Source organism: Tripterygium wilfordii, chromosome 13, assembly GCF_013401445.1.
Source record: "Tripterygium wilfordii isolate XIE 37 chromosome 13, ASM1340144v1, whole genome shotgun sequence".
NCBI classification, from domain to species: domain Eukaryota; kingdom Viridiplantae; phylum Streptophyta; class Magnoliopsida; order Celastrales; family Celastraceae; genus Tripterygium; species Tripterygium wilfordii.
In genome coordinates this window covers 10,563,897-10,573,690 of record NC_052244.1, presented here as the reverse complement: position 1 = coordinate 10,573,690, position 9,794 = coordinate 10,563,897, and the positions used below count along the sequence as shown (strand labels likewise).

The window sequence follows — 9,794 nt, the reverse complement described above, 5'->3', positions numbered from 1 at the left end:
TTAGACAAAATATAAAGATGTGAAAAATGTGTACTTTCACTATAAATTTAGAAAATCTATTAAGGGTAACTGATGGGATGGGGATAGTCTAAGATTTTAATCCTAAAGAAAGATTAATATGTGGCAATGTTGATGAAGTCTATTGGGTTATTTATGTAAATTTTATGATGTAATTATTTGATCGTATTGAGTTATATAATATTTAGGTGACATGTAAGATTTAGATTGTACTGTGACATTTGAAATAAATCTTACTTGCATATATCTGGTATTGTTTCATTTTTAGAAAAATAAATGGATTTTTTTTAGGTTTATATAATTGGGGTAATTTGCCTCCTATCACTATCCACTTCTAAACTTGACAAGGATGAGATTGATTTCTCGTAATGTGAAGATCAACTGAAGAGTTGAGTAGATTCTGAAATGTCCCTCTTTGGAGATCGCAAGTTCATTTCTTATTGAATCCGTACATGAAATTTTCATGTAATTACCTAATACGCATGATTTGTTGATTATTGAGCGGATGGAGAGTTCCCATGCATGTTAAAAAAAAAAAAAAAACTTGTACCTACCCATCGGAGCCCAAACCCCCAAACGTCTTCTACAGTCAAAGTTACTGGTTAAAGCCCAGGCCCAAATTAGGAGTCATATTCGGACATTGGGACTAGTAAAGACTAAAGACTCGGAGATCGATAGCCCAAACCGCCAAACGTCTTCTATCATTCGTTAACGCCCAGGCCCAAGTTAGGAATCATAGTCGGACTCGGACTCGTAAAGATTCGGAGATCGTTAGCCCAAAAGACACTGCTTCCAAGTTCAAGTCCAAGTCAGGTCTCCCGGTTAACAAAATCAGATTAACGAAAAACATTCCAAACGACTGCTCTTCTACCTCTCTTGCTGCCCTTCCCTTTTTGGTGATCTTCCTTAATTTGTTACTCTTGTTTCATCCAATTTTCAAATTTGCTTCCTTGTTTTCTTGATGTTTGATGTTTGATTTATGTTTCCAGGTTTGCTTCTGTTCTGTTTCCTCTCACTTTTGGGTGTTTCAGTATGTCTGGAGAAGAGGAAGAAAACGCAGCTGAGCTCAAAATTGGAGACGGTAAAGCCTTCTCAATGTTGTTCCCATGATTAATTAACCTTCCAGTTTATCTATTCTGTTGAACAAAACATGTATTGCTTAGATGAATGTTGGACATTGAATATTGAGTTTTTTAGGTCATGGGGTTTATCAATCTATTTTGAGTGTTTCAAGAAACTTTTTAAGGCACTATTTAACCTTTTGGGTTGGGGAAATATTTGGTTTTTTCTTCTTTTTTCTTTGGGCAGAGTTTTTGAAGGCCAAATGTTTAATGAATTGTGAAGTGGCCTTAATTCTTGAGCATAAGTATGAGCAGCTTCAGCAGATGTCTGATGATCCTACGAACCAAATCTCTCAGTAAGTTTTTCAGTTTTGAAGAATTTTCTATTTGTTCAGCTTGCTTATCATGATTTTAGAAGCTTTGGTCGACTTGTTTATTTTCTCCTTTATCCTTCTTTTAAAGGATTATGTATGGTCCATAACCATGTATAGCTAAAAATAGATTGGCCGTGCTGATTGTCATGATGAAGTAGTATGACATTGATCTCATAGACCTTTCTGATTCCGAGTGATGAATAATTACGAAGAGTTTTTCCATTGTGTGCAAAAATAAATTTCCTTTTATCATGTTTAAGTTATTTCTCTCATTTATATAGCCAAAGGTTTATGTTTCAACTGTACCTTTATTTGGCTCCTCACCACCCTGTTGTTGGCGTAGGTGCTCAAATCCCTCACCCCCATGATTTTTGTTTGTTAAAAAAGGAAAGGCAAATGAAAATAAAATCACCATGTATTTTTTGAATTGATTCGAAATGTTACTCTCATTTTCTTGAGTTGTATGCATGCCACCTCTGGGTATTATTGACTCTTATGTTTGCACCAACTTTTCCTCCTCATGTTAACTTTTTGGGTATTCAGTTACCATCCCTTAATGTCTGCCTTTAACAAAGATGTACTTCCCCCTTCTCTCGAGTTTTAGAAAGACAAATTCCCCACTTATTATCAAAAGATCATGGCTGTTAGTTACAGCTGTTTGTTGAATGTGTAAAAAGACAGTAGTGTCTCGTCTTCTCTTTCTTTTTGGTTATATTTATGCCACAATCATGAAATTACCAAGGTATCAGATCTCTAAAGATATGTTCATGCACAGTTCATAATGCCACCATTTTATGCCTTTATCAACCTGCTTCCAGCATGATTCTACCACATCGCATAGCCATGTACAATGTAGAGATCGTGGTGCCGTGGTAAGGAGAATAGAGAGAATTTGTATAGGAGAGAGTAGAAAGCGAAGAGGAAGACCTAAAAGATATGGCTTGAAGTACAGAAGTAATAAGAAAGGATATTAATTCAATAAGAGTTGATGAAAGTATGATCCTAAATAGAAATAAATGGCGGAAACGAATACATTTAGTGGATTCCCATTGATTTTCACATAGACTCATATATGATTCTACAACATTGCATAGCCATGTAGTCAAAGTTCCATGCTTACTGACTTATTTATCCCCGTACACTTATTGCCGATAAAGTAAATAATTCCTATGATAATTTGAATTCCAAACTGAAAAGGTATGGAAATCATGAAATCATATGTTTCTACAATTTATTTTGCAATAATGATTTAGTAACCCCCATAAAAGATCTCAGGCAGAAGCTAAATTTTCAACAAATGACTGATATTTATCTGTAAATAAAATTTGCGTGAGCAGTATGAAGTGAATATACATAGCTGCAAGGGAAAGGATTTAGTTAAAGAGTAACAAGATTGATTGCGATGTTTTTCTTTTAATTTTTGTCAAGAGTTAAATTTGAGCACTATTGATAAATGAGGTGGTGCACATATACATTGGTCGAAACTCGAAACATCAGGGGATGGTAGCGCTCTATTTAAAACTAGAATGGCGTATATGTCTTCTTATCAAATTCTTAGATTTTATACTATGATTTTTCAATTTTCAATAAACTTGCATAAGAGCTTAATGCTTTGAATAATGCTATAAAAGCCTGTTATTTTATCAAAATTCGTTCTTTTTATGTTTGCATGAATGTGATACTGTTCATTGAAAGGAAATAAAATTATTGAAATATTCAGATCCCGATTTGTCTTTTGTACTTCAGGTAGTACTATGAATTGTATGCGCTGGGTTGTGGGTTTCGGTTTGTTAAGTTGTTCTGTGTTCTTCTCTCAGTTCTAAGCTCTGTCCAGTACATGTGCCCTATTTTTGTGTTATTAGTTTCATACCTCCTCCTGTTGTTGCTCTGTAATTACAGGGGATAAGGAATGGCGGGGAGATCATAACTGTGTTGTGGGCTGCACTTTCCTTCTGCTCTTACTTACTTTGCTTCTGTTCGTCCAGGTGCGTGTTTATTGTGCAGATGCCAAAATTATTTTCTAGTTGACTAGCTTGATACAATAGCATTTACATATGCATAGTCACTAACTATTCGTGCCATTAAGCTACATTACCTCTCTTTTTAAATGGGAGAACCAGTGGGTTAAATCTGATTGAAAGAAACATGAGGACATGGTTGCGGAGTGGAATGATGTGTCCGGAAAATGGAATGGGATGCCACTGTCTGTTACAAAAACGTTTATATATGTAAATATCATGTTATGTGCCCTGCTTTATGCTCTTGCTGTTCGATACTTCTTTCAAGTTACTTATACAATATGGGATTGTCATTGACCCAGCTAATGCAACTGAGCAAAAGAGGACACAATTCCAAGAACAGCACTTGGCTAGACACAAATATAACTGACTGCTTCAAGACAGTATGGAAGACTCCTTATATCATGAACCTTGCACTCACTCAGGCCTTCAAGGACTATTGTTTTGTTGGGGTACAGGTATCATCATCGTATATGATGAATTCTTTGATAATTAAGTTGTGTTTTTGTTTTTGTTGCTTAATTTGTTTTTTTGTTGGCTAATTTGTTCTTTCTGATTAGGTGGTTTCTGTAGATTAGTTATGAACTTCTCTGCTTCTATGATTATTTCGCATCTTTTCAGTAAGTTCTTTTGGGTTGTTTCGCATCTTTTCAGTAAGTTTTGGGGAGATGGCATATATGGTGGATATGGTTTAATTCTTTTTTTCTCACTGACAATATGATGCACATGTGAATATTGTATCTTTGAATTCCCTTTATTAATGTATCTATTTTGCTCCAGGCATACGTACAACTAGAGAGCAGTCGACTGAAACTGACCCAACTTTATCAAGAGCTCCAGCGAGCTCGCCAGCAAGTTTTGCAGCTCTTATTTTGGTGTTTGATTCGGGTTTTGTTTGAGCTTTTGCAAACTTTTATTTGGTCATTCCATTGATCTGGGTTTCCCCTTCTTACAAATCTTAGGATCTTAGATTAAAGGTTCGTTCTTACTTCCTCTATTTTATTCCTTCCTCAAGTTTGTCGGCTTCTGCTTAATCTCTGGTTTTTTTTTGGGTATGTTTCCTTGATTCTTCTTTGTTGCAGGTTGCTACCAATTTTGTATCACTTCCTTCACTGTCATTGCTCCTACGCTGCCACTATATCCTTGACGTATTTTTGGAAGGTTAGTTTCCACTTATTCTTCCATTCAATGATTCTGCGTAGCAATTTTGACTGTTTTCTTGGATCTTCTGCTGTATTTTACGTATGTTTTATCACGTCGCTTATCTATTGCTTATAGTTGAAATTCATAGACTATTATTTTTGGATTCTGTGTGTTCTGTTGGAGTAGTTAATTTGGTTGACAAGTTAACCACCTCTCTTTGTTTATATGGTTACAAGCTTTGCAATTCTACTGATCAAATACATATGATAACTAATGATGATGACAATTCAAAAGATGCTAACACAATGATGCTATCAGGGTGTGAGAGACTGTCAGAATATTATGATATATGTAAGACTCTAGATGTTGGACGTGGGGAAAGTTTATTAGATTGAGCAGGTTCGATTTACCGCATATGTTGTTATTTGGAACCAATTGTACTTTCCATGAAGTTTTTACTATCACTCTTGAATGTTCTTCTCGGCTAATTTTTTTGGACAATAATGTAGCCCCTGCATCATTTTTACAAGCCATGAAAGAGTATCTATCTCATTCATCCATCCATCCATCCAGCAGTGTATATTGAATTGCATGAGTTGAAAGTTGATCCATTTCTTTTTAAGACCTATTTAATTATTTTTGATTAGTTTTTAACAAATTTTGATTTTCATGTGTTTCAGCGGCATCATTTGGATGGCCTTGGTAGAGTTACACGACTTCTTGAAGTTAAAAGAAAGCAGTGGCGAATATTAATTTTATGACACTGATAGGGCATGAGAAGTGGTAAGTGATTTAATTGGAGTTTTCATGTCTTTAAAAAGTTATTAAACCTTGCCTGATTGCACCTATAATGATCTATTACACTAATTTTCTTTCGCTGACTTTGAGGTATAAAATGAACTAGGTTTCCAAAGAGTAAGGGTTTATAAGTAAAATGCTTTGGTACATGTGATAATCCAATGGACTACTTAAGGAATAAGGTGGCTTAGACTCTGTATCACATGCTATCATGAGCTTGAAGATTTTATTTGTTTGAGATTGAGAAGTTGAGGAATGAGCTAGAATTGATTGAACGAAGATTAGCTGAAATGGGTATAGTTGATTGCTGTAGTATCATTGAAATTTTGATTGAATTGTTCCTTTTACAATTTGTATTTGATTGTAGAGGTGCAGTTAAAAAACAAAGATGAAGAACTGAATTTGACCATTGCGAAATTGAGAAAGAGTCTCGCTTCCTTACAGGAGAAACTTACAATTACAATTACAATTACAATTACAATTACATACATGAATCACTCAGAAAGATTAGTAATGCTGAAAGATGCACACATGATACAACAGGTACATACACATAATTAAAAAACAGTCTAGGGTTCAATCTCTGGTCTCTGAACCTCTTGTTTCTTTCACACAGGTTGTAATGCGCGCTTTGATTTAGCTAGGCTAATTAGCAGTGGTGGTATGGTGATCATCAATGCCTTTGGAGACGGTAACTACATAGTCAAGCAAGGATTGTGGATCTGGAACATCCGGGTTCAGCTTCTCATACTCAAAAGTCCACTTCACCAAGCTTCCGTCACCTTTTGGAGTAGCTTGAACCGTTACCAACAAGTCCTTGTACTCCTTCAACGGATCTCCGTCAATCACTCTATAAGATGATAAGTAGTTCACGTCATCTATCACTTCCAATCTATCCTTTGCAACCTTTGGAACCCCATCTAGTACCACAACTCCACAACGTTAATATATACCTCATAATTATTTTAAATTAAGCAACTTTAATTAGGGAGTGTACAGTGAATGTCAAACTTGCATGATATCGTTTTTGGTTATTAAAAAAAAATGTACAATCTTATCATCATCTAATGATGATATGTTCCGTATTATTACTAAAATTGTTCAGATAGATTGAGAGATCATGGGATTGAACCCAAAGATAGAGATTATTGGTTGGAATTTAACAAATTACGATATGAAATGCAGAATCAGATCTCTGTAGGATCTCGATATTGTTCATATTATTTTTGTAATCGAGAATAACTCAGCAGGTGTGCGTAAACCATTTGGATTTGGTAATAGTTGCGCGAACTTAGAATCAAACTCCCCGACCTCACATGAAATTCTTTGTGCCATAAGTCCGGAGAGATAACTAGTTAGGTTATCGCTAAGTGGTTGGTATTGTTCATGGTTTTTCAATTTATATCTCAAAAAATTAATATTGTAACCTAATTAATCAAAGAAGACAACTTTGAGCAGTAATATTATGTGGTCTTGACTCTTGATACATATATGTATACTATATAATTACCGTGGACGTAGTTGAAGGAGATGACTTTGCCTTGCTTTCCCCACTCGCCTTCATGAAGATCAACACCTTGTAGGTGATCAGGTGTCATGTTGGAGATATGGTGTGGTCTGAAGCTGACAACTTCATGAAACTGGGCTGCAGAAACCTTGACTTCTAGTTCTACCTCCATCTTACCATGAACTGACATTTTTGGACAATCTTAATTTGTGATTGCCAAGCAGCTTCTAACTTGTAACCTTGAAAAGCTATATGCAAGAGACCATCTTGTTCTTGATCCTTTTATAGGACAAGATCTATGACCTTCTAATTATGACAAAATATAACATTTGGTCCCTCAATTATACTCTTAGTTTCACTATCGCTCTTAAATTTTTTTTGTGCTTAACTTCGTCCTTCAATTATTGAAATGTATCTATTTCGTCATTCAAATGAGAGAGTAGTCGAAAAAATCTAACATGACATCTATTTGACATATCATAGTAATCCTAGTTGATAAACTTTGACAAACGTGAATGATATTATCCCTAAACTATTAATGTTTAGCACTTTTAGTTCTTAAATTATACAACAAATTAGTTTGGAGATTTTGAAGACTTAGGTATTTTGGAGATTTTGTGAGATGACAGGTGTAAAATTTAAGCCAAATGGGATGATAGGTGTAAGAATTACGTCAATTGGGATGCCACGTATGACTTTTCTGATGTCGGAATCATTTGATGGACAAACGAGGTACCTTTGAATAGTTGAGGGATGATTTTAAGAATAAAAAAAATTTAAGGACAAAAATGAAATCAATAGTATAGTTAATGGAACAAATGTATATTATTTTTTTCCTATAATTATTGATACAACCCATTTTGCAGTTTGTTTTACATCAATTATTTCTTTATTATTTTTCTAAAAGCAGTTATTGTCAATGACTCATGCTTTGCTGTGATTTTTATTTTTATATTTTTAATTTGATGTCATTTTCAACTTTTTTTTTTTAAAAAAAAATCATTGATTCGACCATTACCTTTCGGATAAATGTCATTTTTCGTGCTATAATACTATTTTTACAATTTATATTCATCAGATGGGGTCCTAAGAGCATCCCAGCAAATACTGCAAAGTGATACTCTACTGTAAATTTGGAGTAAACAGTACAAATTTTGACAAAAAAGTGGCATCCAACAGTTACTGGATATGAAACTGTAAAACTGCAGAGTGCTACAGTGAACTGTGGTTTCATAGCATACTGGATGATTATTTTAATCAAAATAATCAGTTCATTTTTTGTTTCTCGATCTTGAACATGACCAAATACGGCTGACAGCCGTCATCGGCGAATAGCAAAGGCAGAGTATAGAAGGGAGACGAAGACAGAAAACAATAATTTGGGGTTTGTTGGGCTTATTAATTTAGATGGGCCAGGTTTCTGGGCTTATTAAAATATGTCAATATGGTGGTGTTGTCTAATATATAAAAAATGTAGCCTTCAATATGGGTGTTTATCTCTACTAATTAATGTTAATTAATTCATTATTTAAATATGGTAGTATTATAAGTTATGATAATTGTAAAATAAATTGAGTTTAAATTAATAAAAATTGATTATAGAAATGAATATTTAAATAATTTAGAGTATGTTTTAGAGTATCTGCTGCGTGGTGGTACTGTTTAGAGAAACTGTAAATCTGTGAAAAGTGTACTTTTACTATAAATTTAGAGTTTTTGTTTAGAGTATCTGTTGTGGATGGCCTAAGGTGTAGTAGCTATTCGGCTCCACTCTGTGTTACTATTAATTAAATAACTCAAATAATTGATAATTCATTAATTCCTTTGCTTCTCTTATATCGACATCAATGATTCAATTAATTAAATTAAGTAGAGGATCGATCGTCATTTTCATGATTTTTTGGCAATTCATTAATTTCTATCATCTATGCTTCTCATATATCGACATCAATCATTCAATTAATTAAATTAAGTAGAGGATCAATCGCAATTTTCATGGTTCTTTGACAATTCATTAATTTCTTTGCTTCTCATATATCTTTTGTTTAAAAGGGTTTAAACCCCAACACTTCATTCCATGGTAGCAAACATTGCTTCTCATATATCGATGTCAATAATTTAATATATAATTAAAAATATATATTATCTCTTTAGAGTCAATTCATATAAATTTGGGAGGTCTTGAGTTATCACTAGGAGCAATACCCTTGCGGCCACGCCCTGAGTTTTGACTCAACTTACCATGTCATCAGGTGAAAAACTGTTGTGCGCGTGGGCTTGATTGCCCGAGTTTAGGCCCATATACGTTGTCCAAAGAGAAAGCTTATATGGTGTCGTTCTCGATTACCGAAAAAATATATAATTAATTATATGGTGGTTGAAAAGAAATTATGTACTTTTTTAAAAAAAAAAATTTGTTTATTTATATAAAGTCTATGTGGCAATTACATCCAAACCCTGAACCTCCAAGAAAATTCCCACCCCCACCCTAGTGAGAGTTGACTCAAAACCTCAAGGTTAAGAAATCATATTTTGTAGAGGTTTAAGTTTAACTTTTCATATTAATTGTTACCTTATATATATATTAGGGTTAGGGTTATTGTCTCATATGTTTGTGTATATATGCAGTACTCATGTGCAAATCTTAATTATGAAATGTACATTCATATATTTCTACATGGTATCGGAGCCTTAAAACATTAGCCACTGACCACCCATTTCTTTGGCGACCACCGTCGATCTTCACAACGGTCAATGCATGTCCACCACTATAATCTCCGTTTCACACAATGATCTACTTTTTCTCCGTCTCCAGTCAGTCTTCTGTTGACAGACCGTGCAATTTATTGTCATCGTTTTACTCTGTCCCACATAT

General features: G+C 34.2%; 1 protein-coding gene and 1 long non-coding RNA gene across 4 annotated transcripts; one reads left to right on the top strand and one right to left on the bottom strand.

Annotated features, from left to right (window-relative positions):
* Positions 1-873: 873 nt before the first annotated feature.
* LOC120012092 lies at positions 874-7,053 on the top strand. Of its 3 annotated transcripts, none has more exons than XR_005471216.1 (7): positions 874-914; positions 1,008-1,099; positions 1,327-1,435; positions 3,353-3,438; positions 3,774-4,632; positions 5,295-5,397; positions 6,934-7,053. It is a non-coding gene; the product is annotated as an uncharacterized LOC120012092 (long non-coding RNA). The 3 variants fall into 3 exon arrangements; XR_005471215.1 differs by lacking the exon at positions 6,934-7,053 and adding an exon at positions 6,057-6,533; XR_005471214.1 differs by lacking the exon at positions 6,934-7,053 and adding an exon at positions 6,029-6,161.
* Positions 6,031-7,196, bottom strand: LOC120012089 (MLP-like protein 31). The gene is made up of 2 exons (XM_038863347.1): positions 6,923-7,196; positions 6,031-6,332 (listed from the first exon to the last, which is right to left on the bottom strand). Exons 1-2 carry the CDS (start codon positions 7,107-7,109, stop codon positions 6,058-6,060), a joined length of 462 nt encoding a protein of 153 aa, XP_038719275.1. The 5' UTR covers positions 7,110-7,196; the 3' UTR covers positions 6,031-6,057.
* Between the last annotated feature and the right edge of the window lie 2,598 nt (positions 7,197-9,794).

Coding starts and splice junctions, on each gene's coding strand:
- LOC120012089 (XM_038863347.1), bottom strand. CDS start 7,109: ATGTCAGTTCATGGTAAGATGGAGGTAGAACTAGAAGTCAAGGTTTCT. Junction 6,333..6,922: donor CTCCTTCAACTACGTCCACG/GTAATTATATAG, acceptor TTGTGGTACTAG/ATGGGGTTCCAAAGGTTGCA.